Below are 15,909 nucleotides of genomic sequence, written 5' to 3'. Positions count from 1 at the left end.
TCTTGGGTGCCTGGGTGGCTCAGTTGGCTAAGCGTCTGCCTTCGGCTCAGGTCATGATCCCAGAGTCCTGGGATGGAGCCCTGCGTCGGGATCCCTGCTCAGCAGGGAGTCTGCTTCTCCCTCTGCCCTTCACTCAACTTGTGCTCTCTCTTGCTCGCTCGCTCTCTCTCAAATAAATAAAATCTTTAAAAAAATATTTAATCTTAAACAGGTCAGATTATTTTTTTGAAAGACTTTATTTATTCATTTGTCCGAGAGAGGAGAGAGAGAGAGAGAGAGCAAAAGCAGGGGGAGTGGCAGGCAGAGGGAGAAGCAGGCTCCCCGCTGAGCAGGGAGCCCGATGCGAGACTCAATTCCGGGACCCTGGGATTGTGACCTGAGCGGAAGGCAGATGCTTACTGACTGAGCCACCCAGGTGTTCCAACAGGTCAGACTTTTTAAAAGGTGTAGGTTGTTTTAGAGAAATGTGACAAAAAATACAAAAAGTATCATAATTTACATTAAAGAAAAAATGTGTACATCTAGATTTTTTGTTAGCAGTATATAAAAGAACAAGTTTAGTGACAGGTGGAGCTTTACTTGCCAATTTATATTTTTTAATAGTTGTTCTCCACTATGGCCTGCAAGGTATGTTCCCATTTGATGTATACATACTTGTGAAAACAATCAAAAATTTGAAATCAGTGTTCTAGAAATAATTTCATAATAATGTATTTGAGCTGGAATAATTAATATTATTTTTAAATGTTGATATTTTGAAAGGTGAACATACTATCACATTATTATTACAATTATTACAATTGCACTTCACTGATTGCTAATGAGACTGAACATTCTTACTTATTCCCTGTAAATTGTCTGAGAAAGTCAATACTGAGATTTTATGTTTTTCTCTTGCAAAATTTGTAAATCCCTGAGAGTTTAAACACCCCTGAGAGATTTTTTTCCAATGCTTTTATATTTTGAAAACACTTGCCTACTGCCTGAGCAATTATCCAGGTAAATTATTTTTATTATTAGTTTTTATTAACATTTTAATCTATGAAGATATGAGGACTAAATCAATTAAGTTATTGTAATATATTATTATATATATTGTTATATCTGTTTTGGCCAATTCCCACCCCTATTCTTTTAAAAAAATTACTTAATTTTGCTTATTTAAAAAACAAAACAAAACAGACTAGCAGAATATCACACTACTGATATGTAGATATATATATTATATATATATATATAATACCCAGTTTAAATTAGTTTATTTGATTAGCTAGGTAAACTCCTTTAAAAAAATAGACAAGAGGAAAAACAATCAATATAGGGGGTAGGGATGTTGTACTTTTAGTCTTGTGAGCTACTGCACAGAAAAATTGAGTTAAATATTACCAGAACAGTTTCTTCGTACTTCTGCCTGATGAACTTTCTTAAAGAGGTCTGGTGAGTCCCTAGGTCCCTGACAATAGAAGGGCTAATCCTCCTCTCTAATCATCTTCTGATAGGTCTTGGATTTAGTTTGTTAGTACCTAAACATCTCAAAAATATTTAAATATATTTAAATTAAATTTAAATTTCAATATTAGGCAATGAAATGATGGTCAAAGGATTATGATGTTATTTTATTCAATAAAATGAAACTGCGTTGAATGTGCTTAATTTGGGGAGGAAGTTGTGAGCTTCCCCCGAGACAACAACGTTTCACTCTTAGTGAGAGGTGAAAAAACAAGAGTGTTGCTAAGAACTGATCCATTAAGGTCTTGGTTTAAAAAAACTGACATTATTCGTGGTAATCAAATGAAGATCCACTTGCTTTTCTGATATTCAGAGTATAACATATCTTGAAAAACCATAAAGGAGAGAAAATCCCCCTTCCCTTTCTTTTCTGTTCCTTTATGGACACTGGGATGTAAAAATTGATTCTCCTATTCTCAATTAAAAAAGAAATCTACTAACTTCTAAACTGGCCTTGGTTATCAGCTAGTTTTTAGAAATGTATTTTTATTTAAAAAAATCAGTACTTATTTTAAGGAAGACCAAATCTTTTCAGTCATTTCCTGGCCTCACTCATAAATAGTAATATTAATCACATTTAAGATGGTTTAAAATCTCCTTTGTTAAATGATTGAAATGATAAAATAAAAGTCAACTTTCCAAGAAAGCAGCAAAGGAACTCGGACGGCTGTTGTGTGGTTAGTAACTTACCTGTATTTTTATTAAGATATCCATTGAGTCTATGTGATTTTGTTAAAAATGTTCACAGATATTTAAAAATAGAATACATTTTCCTTTGTAGTTTTCAGTGAAAACAAAGCAATACTTCTGAATCACTGAATGGAATCACTACAATGAATCCACTAATTACTGATTATATTTCTTGCTGTTTACTAATATGACAACTGAATATTTTTCAAGATCAATTCAAAGTTAGTTTTCAACCTAATGTCAGGGATACTGCTCTTCCTCAATTTGTAGAAGATCCTCATAATGATGAAATCTCGTTTCATTTGTGTGTGATATCTTTTAAGCTGCACTATTTTCTCAGAGCTTACATTTAGTGTTTTCCTCTTATACAGTTAAATATATTTATGGTCAGGGCACCTGGGTGGCTCAGTTGGTTAAGCGTCCAACTCTTGATTTCAGTTCAGGTAATGATCTCAGGGTCATGAGATGGAGCCCCACCTCAGGTGAGCACTGCACTGAGTGTGGAACCTGCTTAGGCTTCTCTCTCTCTTCCTCTCCCTCTGCCCCTTCTCTACTCATGCTCTCTCTTTTCTTCTAAATAAATCTTAAAAAATATATATATATATATATTTATGGCCAAAAAATATAAAAATAAAATAAAAATATAATAGTCAAAATGCTTAAAAACAAATCAAGAAAAGCAATCTACATGTCAAAATAATTTTGAAATTGAAGCAATTCATAATTTTTTACTTCTAAATTATCAACAAATTTTACTCTTAATTTTTTTCTCCTGGTACCCATTCTTGGTGTTTATCAGTCCTCTCTAAATAATTCTTAAACCACTGCTAAGCAATTCTTTTTCTGTTCTTCCCATAAGAACAAATTCAGGAAAAAAATAATTATTGTAGACTACATTGTATTTCCTTTTACCTTTAAGAATGAAAGTAGCTTAACTGAATCTCATGGAAAAGGTAGGCATTCTTATAATTTGCATTATTTTCTTTACAAAAATAGAATAATTTTCAAGAGATATTAAATAATTACGGGCATGAAAGTAACTTTCTAGTCTTTTACCCCAGGACTTATTGTGGTTTTGGATAATCTACTTATGATGTATAAATATGTTGCTTATCACTATATTAAACAGAGAACAAAAAAAAGTATTCTTGAATTGACAATTACACTCTTTCCTATAAATTTAGGCAAAATATTTGGTAGGTGGAATGATTTTTTTAAATGTTATCAGTAGCTTTTAGTTATTCAGACTATTTTCCCTGTACATAAATTCAACAACTGTTTGATTCTCCACAATATAGAGAGTCTTGCTGTGGGGGATTTAAAATATGGTTTATTGCCAGCTCTAAAGAAACTTCCATTCCAGTGAGTAGGAATACATTTTATGAATATATTGTAGGATATTATATATATATATAATATATATATAGGATTATATATATTTTAATATATATTAAAATATATTTATGGACAATATAAAAATAAAATAAAATATTTATATATTCATATATACAGTGAATATATATTCATTTTAAGAAATTACATAATTTCCTAAAATGAATCATCATGACAATAAGTATAAAAAGAAAGACAAAGAAATACTATTGGTCCAAAGAAGACAAACTCTGAGAACTATTAACATGAGAATAATTTTTTTTTTCTTTCAAGACATATCTTTGAATAGTACAGTACTTGGAAGAGTACTGGAAATAAGCTTTAGAATTTTTGGTGGAATCAATCTGAAAATTTATCTTGTTTAAGCATATTCAAAACATATTTCATATATAATAGTAGTCAGAACAATTACCTTTAAAATTGGGTCTGATTCTTGCATCATACCCTGATGTCCTCCCCATTAATTTATCCAGAAAGTCAGAAGGTGACATTGGAGCACTTCGGGATCTTGCGCTGTCTGTTTCCTTTGTTGCAACCAAGCTACAAATGAGAATAACATTCAGATTTTACAAAAAAACGACAACAAAAAGTCTTCCTAATAATTGTCCCTATAAATAGAGAATAAAAATGGTAAGCAAAAATACCTTTAAAAAGAAAAAGAGAAACTTTCTATACTATACAGTGAACATTACCATAATGACAGACAGGTCTCTATAGATCTATAGTCAGTATTTATAAGGTTTCATATGTATTCAGCCCAAGGGTCAGAGGTGGCATTTTGTGTTAATTCTAGAAACAAAGCCATTTCCAAATTAGTAGGCTTTCAAAATTTTTATTTACTGAAACTTGACTTTTAGTTGCAATTTTTAGTTAAAAGTGTCCTTGGTGTTTCGGGCATAAGAAAAACAAAATGAAAGTTCAGCTGTGAAATGTAATTCTTATTGCTTTTATTGAGGGAAAAGCATCACCTTTCAAGTTTTGTGAATTCTTTCCAATGGTAATAAAACTTCTGTCCTACAGATTAAACAGTAATGTTCTTTTCTTCAATTAGCTGCTTCCTCTATTAATAGCATACCCAATTAAACTCATTCTGCTTTCACCTTGTGTCATTCATCTATAGGACCTTTGGGTCAGATAAAAATGTATGCATTAAGATAGAGAAATTACCATCAATGTGGTGAGTGCAGCTGGCTATTACATAATGAGAATGTGTGTCCAGGAAAAGTAGAGTTACTGCACTTTTTTTTCATTCAGACGTTCTCTGTTTTATGCAGCTGCTCATGCTAGAGGCCCACATGTGTCGCGACACCCCGTCCAGCTCCTCATTTACCTAGGCTGGTCTACAGAGGGCCGGGGCCTGCTTACTAAGATCAAATAATTCTTTTCACCCATAGAACTTTGCTCAGGGAAGTGAAACAGACTTCCTGAGTACACATGTGTTTGAAACTGATATATTCAAGCTGATATTTCCTGGAGATGGTCAGTCATCATAGCCTCCCAGCTCTGTCACTCAACTCAGAGCATTGCCAGATCCTGAACCTTTGTGGTCACAGCTTGATGTCAGCAGTATCAAATTCCTCCTGCCGAAATTTATCCAAGTTATCCTATCCAAGTTAGGAGTGAGGCTAGGTAGTGAAAATGGGTCTTAACAGCCATCACTGTTGAATTGTCTACCACACACAGAGGCACAATTTTAAAATCCAATATCAATTGTAATGTGAAAGTGATATTTCTGCAAGTGGAGGATCACAGCTAACAGCGTCCATTAACCATTGTGCAGTTCTAAAGATCCTAGCTCGTTCTGGACATTCTAAGTCACTTATCAGCCCAATGGTTCGTTCTCTCTGTCTTTCATGCTCTCTACCGAACCATAAGTTTCTCCTCTCTCTATTCTTTTAGCTCTACGTTACTTTGTGACCCTTTACCTCTGATTATTACTGGTCAGTTGAACTCCATGACACCATGATCTCTGGAAAGTTTATTCTAATGTAATACTAATACTAATACCACTAATAATAAACAATAATAATAATATCATTAAGAAACCACTATGTTCTCAATAACTCTAGAACTTTCTCTACCACCTGGTTTTAAGTAACTTTCACCTGTCCTCTTAAGCAGCATTTGCTCATTTTCCATACCCCAAGAACATAGGGCAGAAAGGATTGTCAGAGCCCTCATAACTACAGATTGCTGCTTCTAAACCATTCTTTGCATTTTTTTTTATAAAATCCTTCCTTTCAATGATTAGAAAATAAACTTCTATATCCTCCTAACAACAAATAAACCAACTTAACTGGATCTGAACCAGTAATGCCCTGCCCTTCACTTCTTAAAAAAAAAACAACAAAACAAAACACCAGAATATTATGTATGCTAAACTGACAATCCCTCACATTTTTCACAGTGTGGGGGAGATTATTCCAGATTATCCAAGTCAACCCTACATGCTATGACATATCTCCTTATAAGAGAGAGGCAGAGGTATATTTGATCACAGACAAAGGGGGAAGTCACTGTGACCAGAGAGGCAGAGATTAGAGTGATGTGCACAGCCAAGTAATACCAGAAGTCAGGAGATGCAGGAAAAGGAAGGAACAGATTCTCCCCTAGAGCCTCTGGAGGGTGCATGGTCCTACTCATACCTTGTTTTGGGCCCAGGGAACTGACTTCAGACTTCCGGCCTCTGAAACTGTGGCAGAAGTAATCACTGTTGTTTGTGGTGCTTTGTTATGGTAGTCACAGGAAACTAGCACTGGCCTTCCAGTGAGTTTTTCATTGAATGAGTCCACTTTTCAACTCCAGAATTGCTCTTTTGGGGTACCTGGGTAGCTCAGTTGGCTGTGTCCGACTCTTGATTTTGGCTCAGGTCATGACCTCAGGGTCATGGGATAGAGCCCTGAGTTGGGCTCCACACTCACCATGTAGTCTGCTTGCCCCTCTCCCTCTGCTCCTGCCCCAGCTCTCTCTCTCTATCTCTAAAATAAATAAGTAAAATCTTAAAAGAAAATAACTGGTTTAGGGGCGCCTGGGTGGCTCAGTTGGTTAAACGTCTGCCTTCATGGTTAAACGTCATGATCCCGGGGTCCTGGGATCGAGTCCTGCATCCAGCTCCTTGTTCAGTGGGGAGCCTGCTTCTCCCTCTGCCTGCCACTCCCCCTGCTCATGTTCTCTCTCTCTCTGACAAATAAATAAAAAATAAAATCTTTTTAAAAAAGAAAATAACTGGTTTAAAGTCTTTGTCCAGTAGTTCCACTCTCTTTGCTTTCTCAGGGAAGGTTCTATTGCTCGTCCTTTTTTCCCCTGTGTATGAATCATACTTTTTTTCCTTTGAATGTCTCATAATATTTTTACTGAGAATGGGACATTTTAAATAATATAGTATGGCAATTCTGTACATCATATTCTCCCTCCTTCCTAAGGTTTGTTGTTGTTGCTCTCTGGTGTTTTTTGTTTTTGTTTTTGTTTTTAATTGGCTTTTCTGAACTAATTCTGTAAAGTCTACATCCTTTATTGTGTATGACCATGGAACTCTCTGTCTGGGTGGCTTAGAAATTACCTAATAATTGGACAGGGATTTTCTTAAATTTCTAAAACCAGTAAATCTCCCAGGATTTTCTGGAGGCTTTGTGTTTGTGGGGTCATGCCTTCAACACTGAATCAGGCAATTGATAACTCTGCCTCTGCCTTTATTTGCCATTTGCACAGGGCTTCAAGGCCAGCTCGTGTTCAGAGCTTAAGGTCTTCTCAGGTCTTTTCTGAGCATGCACACAACTCTATGTGTATTAGCTTGGTAGGGTTGTCTTAACAGTACCACAGACTGAGTGGCTTAAACAACAGAAATTAATTTTCTCACAATTCTAGAGGTCCAAGATCAGGCTGTTGGCAGAGTTAATCTCTGATGGCCTCCCTCCATGGCTTGCAGATAGTCATCTCCTCTCTGTTTCTTCCTCTCCCTGTGTCTGTGTCTTAATCTCTTCTTCTTAGAAGGACACCAGTCATAGAGTAGGACCAACCCATATGACCTCATTTTATCTTAATTATCTCCAAATCAAGTCACTTCCTTAGGTATTGGGAGTTAGGATTTCAGCATATGAATTTTGAAAGGATGCAATTAGGCCCATAATTCTGGGCATGCTCACAGCCCCATACATATGTGTAGTCTTCTAGATACCCAGAAATATGTGGGCTTTTCCAAACCCCTATGGACATACCATGCCATTGATTTTCCTTTTAAGCTTTTTATTTAGTCTGCCGTGTGCCCCCCCCCCCCATTACTCACTGCATCGGACACCCATGAAGTTAAAACATTGCCTCTAAATGCTTTTAATGAACATCGCTAGTGAAAAGACTTCTCATACTGAGTGAGCTCCAAGTTAGGTCTAAAGCAGTCTTGTAAGTGGAGTCTTCCAGAGAACCTCCAGACAGGTCAAATAATGACAATTCTCTAACAATGAGGCTTTAAAGGAATTCAGACTCCTTTCTGCCCACTCTGGTAGCTTCCAGATTATTGTTTTTTCCTGCAATTGCAGGCCATTGGTTTATAATGCTACCATGGAGCTAATAAGGAGGACAAGAATAGGACAAGTTATAGCCACAAATCCCATTGTTCTCACCAATATTCAGCTGTCTTTCTTGATTAAACTACTTCATGTATTACTGCAAATCTCTGATTAATTGCTAGAGTTCTGAAAAAGTTGGTTGTGACATTTTTTGATAGTTTTCTCCCTGCTTTTATGGAGGAGAGGATTTATAGAGATTTGTAAAACTGAGAAAAGTTCCCTAACAATAGAATTATAGTGCATTTTTATTATATAAAAATATCCTTTCTCAAGTCAAAATGCACTTAAATACCTGCTAAATGTTGAAACAATGAATTTTGAGTTCTCATAATTTATTAAGTGCAGAGCACTGTGCTAAGAAGCTGAAGTATGTAGAACACAAATTTGAATCTTTAAAGTATTCACATTCTAGTAGATTACTCTGTCTGGGCCCATCTGAAGTCTACAGAGAATCCCTGGGAAGTATCAGTGAGCAGGACCTGGGAAGTGAGGTTATAGTTAAGAAGATGATTGGGTGGCTGGCTCCCTTCTTCCTACTACTGAAAGCAAAATCTACATGTTTTGTAATGGATTCACAACCAAGCTTTGCAGAATGATGCCTATAAAAAAATGAGAAAATTCTGAGCCAAGAAATACTTCAATTTTCTTTACTAGTTATGTTCCTTTCAATGACACAAGAACCATTCAACCACGTAAGAGACAGTTGATTTTATTTCTAAAGATTCACAATTCTGACTCAGAAGGAATTATTGCCAACAAAAGTACATGGAGTAATTGGCTGAAAAGCATCTCTACATCATCTATCCCTTCCTTTTCTGAAAAGATTAGAGGCTATGCATATAGGAAAACTTCCTATCACCTACAATTCCTGCTCTGGCATTTTTTTTTTTAAGATTTATTTATTTATTTTAGAAAGCGAGAGAGAGCACGAGCAGAGAGAGGAGCAGAGGGAGAGGCAGACAGAGAATCCTCAAACAGACTTCCCACTGAGAATGGAGTGCAAGGCCGAGCTCCATCCCAGGACCCTGAGATCATGACCTGAGATGAAATCAAGAGTCAGCTGCTTAACCAACTGAGCCATCCAGGTGCCCCTCTGCTCTGCCACATTAATCCTAGAACTTTCTTCATAGTACAGTACAATATCTGAGACTTGCACCATGTGAAAATTAATAGACTGTCTTAAGAGAAGTATTGAAGAGAGTCATTAAAGAAAGTTTATAGTAATAAAGCTCCATATGACCAATCTGGAATCTTTCTCTTATTTTTAAATAGTCAACATCATCATCTGTACAAACATATTGAGTATCAATAAAACTATCATATTTATAGCAAGTTACTAAGGTTCTTAGCAAATTACTCATGATCAGTACTTCTGAAACAAACAGCTTTTAATTTTTTAGAAGTCTTTTATTTATGAACGTCTCAAATCTGTTAATTCGTCTGCCTCCCACACTTGGCTCTTCTGTTCTCTACTGCATCAAGTACTGTACTTATTAATTTTACTATTTACTCTTACCTATTCTTAACTACTCTTAACTATTTACTATTAACTCTTCTTGGAAACTTGTGCAGACTCATATACACTCCCATCAATGAACATTTGTTTCAGTTAAATATATATTCTTATTTGTAGAAAGACATACTACTTGAAAGTTCAGAGATTTCAATTTATGAGATACTGGCAGAAACATTTTTTCTTAAAAATTGAAATAAAAAATCAAAATTTGGGGCACCTGGGAGGCTCAGTCAGTTAAGCGTCGACTCTTGGTTTTGGCTCAGGTTATGCTCTCTGCTCTGTCATGGGCACGGAGTCTGTTTAGAATTCTCTCTCACTTCTCCCTCTGCCCCTCCCCACCCTGCTCTTGCCCTCTCGCTCTTTCTCTCTTTAAAAAATAAAAAAACAAAATTTCATAAGAAAGATGTCCCTTTCCTTCCTCTTCTTTCCCCTTTGTCCTCCTCACTGAGACAAGAAAATAAAATACGTCCACTTTTTGAGGACAGAAATAACCATTAAATATGGATGCTTCTACAATGAATTTAGAATAATTGTCAATACCTATTTACCTCTGCTAAATGCACCTTAAAATTGAGAGAACATATGAAAGATATAGCTGGGCAACATAAAGAGGGTTTGAGATAAGTCTTGGCACATGGGGCCACAGGTCTCAATGCATCTATTTTCATGAATTGATTTGCACAGAAGGAATGGTGACTTGTAGAAAATAAATCAGTGCCCAGATTCCTGAGGCAAAGAAGGTTTGGGTATGATGGAGAAACACAGTTTACCATGTAGTTTATAGCTCCACAACCAGTCTCGTAGGGCTATAATTCTTTGTGGGAAAAAAAAAAACGTTCACAGTTATTATTTGGAACTTTGTGAGTTTTAGAAATATAAGCAATTGATATTTGTTCGAAAAACAAAACACAGAATGAAAGAGATGCGCATCCTTCCCATTTCCTTATGGCTTTCATCTCATCAAGAGAACTAAAGAGAAACTGGGGTATCTAGGAGAATGTGAAGTTTTGAATATTTCACATGAAAGCATTCTGCCTTAGAAAAGGTATCATTTTTTTGCCATGAAGACACATGCAGTGAAGGAGGCTTTAAGTTGATAGTTTGATGATATGAATTATTGAAAAGGGAGACCATAGTGGAGGAATATAAAAAGAACTATTCTAGAATACCTCTGGAGACTCAGAAAAATAACTAAAAATTAGCAAGGCACTAGGATCTTGATTCTTGCTACTGTGAGCAATATGCCAGTCAAATATGATTATCGTTTTAAAGTGATCTCATGTCTGAACTCATATCTGCAGTTTGATGGGGCCTAGCTTATTTTAATTTATAATAAATATGATAAAAATTATAGCTGCTTCCTGATCTCTCAGGCAAATATACATGATATCATTTAATTCTCATAACAATGTTGCTCGTTAGATATTATAACCTATGCATTACAGGTGAAGAAACTAAAGTATAAAGAGGTTTACTGCCAAGCCACTTAAACATTAACGTATAAGCCAATATTTTAAACAGATGGAACTTTACACTGAAAACAACTAGACAAGTTAAAACAAATCTGTGCATTGAAGAGCTGAAAACACAATGGAAAATAATATGGCTGTGACCTAAGAGAAAGGAAATTCATAGAAGGGAGCCAAGTATTTAGAGCTGCATTTCTCTTGGGGGCTGGGTGGGGTGAGGTGAGTAGTAACTGAGTAGTTTACAATCTGTGTACAAGTTTTGAAAGCTTTATGGATTTAGGGGGACAAAAACTGTGTTCAAGGACTCATCCAAAGGGTGAACTCCTATGAGTTGCTTTAAGATCTCAAAGACTTTTAGGTAAGAATGAGCCAGAAATGTAGAGGGCTAGCAGGAGACTAGGCATAGCTTAGAATCATCTCAATTTCTGAACCTGGAAGAAAATAATCACAGATTGCTGGCAACCCAGCTCTCTAATAAGAGCAAACATAAACCCCTTCTGTTTCTACACACACTTTTTTTTTTCATTCTTTTCAAACTTGGTTAATGGCAACTCCATCTTTCCATTTCTTGGGATAAAAATCTTTTATAACCCTGACCCTGCATTTTATTTCACATAGTATATCAATCCACTTGGCCCTACCTTATAATTTAGATCTGTAATCCTATGACTTCTCACCATGTCCTCTTCAACGCCTCTGACATAACCTACCACTAGCCATTACCTTTGCCTGGAATGCTCATTGGTCCTCTCTTCATCTAATTAATTTATACTTATCTTTATGATCTAGGTTTAAGTATCATTTTCTCAAGAAAGCTTAACTATTCTCTCTGATTTTGTAAAACACTGCTAAAGTATTTCCCACATTTGTACTCCTCATTAGTAGCACTTATCACAATTGCAATAATCATTAATCAATCAATGTCTATCTCCTACTTTGTAAGATCTACTATGTAAGCAAATCATGACTGTTCCAATTGTTTTAAGAGACCTAGAAGAAATCCAGAACATCCAGAGTAACAACTGAAGAAATATTTTTGAAACAAATTAACTAAATATAATGATGAGAGGTCAAACAACAGACTACGACCCTCCAAGTCTAGCAGTAATCATGCATAGAGTATATGTTTAACACAAGAGAAAGTCCGACTTTCTCCTTCTGTCCTTCTATCCAAGTTAGGAGTGATGCTAATAAATAACCAAAGACAATCTTAGAACAAGTATTTAGAAATAGGAAAAAATCAAGATACAGAAGTCTGCAAGAGAAACTTAAATCATCAAATCATGAAAATCATCTTTTAATAGTAGAACTGGAAAGTTGTAAATTAGAATGTCATGGGGATATTGCAATGATGTCTACATTCAGTGCTTACATAAATTAGTGCTTTTTAGGGTCTATGGTGTCTACATTCAATGCTTGCTGGTTGTTAGGGATAATTACATATTGTTCATGTGTTTATAATATAAAAGGTTAATACAGGATTATAGACAAGGGATAGGATGAAGAAGGAGGACTCCATTTAATAGTAAAAATAGAAACAGGATTAGATAGTGCAGTCATTTGACATTTCTTTTTTTTTTTTTTTAGATTTCATTTATTTGAGAGAGAGAGAGAGCAAGCATGAGGGAGAGGCAGAGGAAGAAGCAGACTCTTTGTTGAGCAGGGAGTCCAATGCAGGGCTCGATCCCAGGACCCTGAGATCATGACCTAAGCTGAAGGCAGCCACTTAACCGACTGAGCCACCCAGGCGCCCCTGAAATTTCTTAACTCTAATCTTTATACAATCTTTTTTTATCTACAAAATTTATTTTTTGTCATAAAATCACTTATATTTACTAAATACTTGTAGAGTATTGTGCTCAAAATTTAAAATTGTTATAACTTCTATGAAAACTTCTGTTGTAACTTCTATATAAACTATCCTCATGAATAATACTGTATTTCTTTATAGTTTTGGCATTAGCTTATTTCAACTGAAAGAACGAAAAAGCCATAACACAGCTAATTAACTCGCTGATTTGTAGCTTCTTAATGACTTATTTATTTTAAAGAAAACTAATTGTTTCAGATACATTGGAAATTACTTAGAATATACTTAGTTTCTGTTATGTGTTCAGTGCACAAAATAATTAAATGGAAGTCATCATAGTACAATGGTTGAAGTTCCAGATGGACAGCCAGGAGGTTTATATTTTTTTCCAGTTTTCTCATTAACTAGTTGTTTTGCCTTGAGCAAAACAGATATTGTTTTACCAGTATTAAAATGGAGACTTAAAGTGGCACATATTTTTTATAGATAAGTTTAGTAAAAGAAATGACACAATCTATATATATGTTTTGAAAAATGCCAGCTCCTTATGCTAATGTTTGGATTTTGCATTTGATACCATGACTTCTTTGGTCCAGGATATTTAAGAGAAATAAAGAGAAATTCACTCAAGCTAATTTATACAAAAGGGTTCTGGATGGATATAATAGTATTCCGTGATACTCAAGTATAGAAAAAGTTAGGCAAGCTTTAGGAAAGACTGAGCAGCATAAAAGAAAAAGATCTGATTGACCCATCTTAGTTCATGGATTCAACTTATGGTTGAAACCACTTTAGCTAGAGAGGTTCCAAGTCAACATTGCCAATGTATAGTTGTAAGGGACTTAACTGACACACTAGTTTGCTGCTTAAATAATTTAATAACTTCTTATTCAGAACATTAAGTCTTTCAGAACTCAACTATTGAGCGACTAGTTAAAGCAATTTTGGATATATATCATTTTCTGTTCAGTAGTTCGATTTCAGTTTTGGCATTCTAGCCAAATTCTAAATAATTCAAAAGGATTCTATCAATTTCTGTAAAAGTCAGTGAAAATTTCTTTTTTTTTTAAATTTTATTTATTTATTTCAGAGAGAGAGAGAATGAGAGATAGAAAGCACGAGAGGGAAGAGGGTCAGAGGGAGAAGCAGACTCCCCGCCAAGCAGGGAGCCCGATGTGGGACTCAATCCCGGGACTCCAGGATCATGACCTGAGCCGAAGGCAGTCGCTTAACCAACCGAGCCACCCAGGCGCCCTCAGTGAAAATTTCTAAGAGGAGGGGCTGCTGAAGTGGTAGTCCAGAATTACCCACAGGAAAAGACTGAATGGGTAGATACAAGAGAACATATCTCAGAACTTGTAGTGTCATGGAAAGTACCAGAGACTAAAAGAATATTAGTGTGTCTGGAATAGAGCCAGAGTGTTAATATTAATAACAAGTGAGACTGGAGAGTTGTAGGTACCAGATCATGCACTGCTTTATAGATCATACATGGACTTTTGTCCAAAGTCCCATTTGGAAACAATTCCAGTGGTCAAGATGAGAGCTGAGGATAGTTTGAGTAATTTAAATAGCAATGGGGTTGGAGAAAAGTAGAAGAATCTAAGAGATAACCACAAAATCGACAAAATTTAGTAATGGTTTTGTACTGAATGTGAATAAGTGGAACATCTCAAGCATAACTCTGACGATTTAAAAAATACTTATTCAATTTTTTTGACATTCCTCCCTTCCAAGGGTAGAGCCCAATTTTTCTCCTGTTGAATATTCATTATACAAAGTGACTTGATGATGGCACATGAATTCTGTAGTAAGTTCATAAAAGACTTTGCTGTTTCTATCTAGCTCTCTTTTGGATCACTCACTTCTCCCAGCCAATCAAGTAGCTACATGGAAGAAATTGAGGACTTCCATCAAGAGAATTCACCAAATTTCTGTCATTTGACTGAGCCACTTTGAAAGCAGATTCTCTATCCCAGTCAAGGCTTCATACAACTGCAGCCATAGCTCACATCTTGACACTAACTCGATGAAAGATCCAACTTAAGCTGTTCCTAAATTTCTGACCCACGAAAACTTTGAGGCTAATAAATATTTATTGTTGTTTTAAGCCACTAAGTTTTAGGATAAGTAATAGATAAGTCATATATTGATTCAACTTTCTGACTTGAGCAACTATATGTATGGACATATCATTCATTGATATAAGACAGAGTGAAAAAGGGAACTAGGTTTGAGAGCTATAATAATGTGCTCAATTTTGGACCTGTTGAATTAGAGGATGTTTTGAAATATCTAAGAGAAACTTATCTACTATTATATGTTCTTTGTATTGAGAAATAAAAATTTGCAATGATATTTTACTGGATGGTTTCTTTAAAAAATTTAACAAGCATTCTGGCTTCTAGGGGCTTTCATCCTGGCTAGTCCTTCTGCCTAGAACAATCTTCTCTGGGTAGTCACATTAATTGCTCCCTCATCATCTTCAAGCCTTCACTCAAATGACACTTTCTCAAAAGGTCTAATTGAATTACTTAGCTAAAATTACTTAACTAAAAATGTCTTCCGTGTCACATTTTCTCTCTTTTCTTTCTGCTTTACTTTTCTCCAAAAAACTTATTATCTAAAATATTATTTATTTTACTTTATTTTACTAGATGTTTTCTAGAGAAAAATATCAAAATAAAGTAAAATAAAAATAAAATAAAGCTAAAATAAAAGATAACTTCATAAGAGCAAGGATTTTGCTGTTTACTGCTGTATTCCCAATACTTGGAATGTTGATTGGCAAATAGGAGACTTTGAGTAAATATTTTGGAATAAATGAATAAAGAGTACTTGAAATATGTCACTAGAGGGATAAATAATATATATTTTTAAACCAAGAAAATCCTGTGTGATAATTAAAATAGGTTGATATGGAACTCAACAAACTTACAGTAAATCATATTATTATTATTA

General features: G+C 35.2%; 1 protein-coding gene across 2 annotated transcripts in view; it reads right to left on the bottom strand.

Moving 5' to 3' along the window:
• GLRA3 (glycine receptor alpha 3) overlaps window positions 1-15,909 on the bottom strand; it is a 179,155-nt gene that overhangs the window by 137,371 nt on the left and 25,875 nt on the right. For both annotated transcript variants that reach the window (XM_028114367.2, XM_028114368.2), the window contains exon 2: window positions 4,004-4,131. In XM_028114367.2, the coding sequence (XP_027970168.1) occupies window positions 4,004-4,131 (128 nt within the window). The remainder of the gene's footprint in view (window positions 1-4,003; window positions 4,132-15,909) is intronic.

The sequence above is a fragment of the Eumetopias jubatus genome, unplaced genomic scaffold (assembly GCF_037043125.1).
Source record: "Eumetopias jubatus isolate StellerSeaLion01/CBP00866 unplaced genomic scaffold, mEumJub1_p1.0 scaffold_2, whole genome shotgun sequence".
In the NCBI taxonomy this organism is placed as follows: Eukaryota; Metazoa; Chordata; class Mammalia; order Carnivora; family Otariidae; genus Eumetopias; species Eumetopias jubatus.
This window is presented reverse-complemented; position numbering and strand designations above follow the sequence as displayed.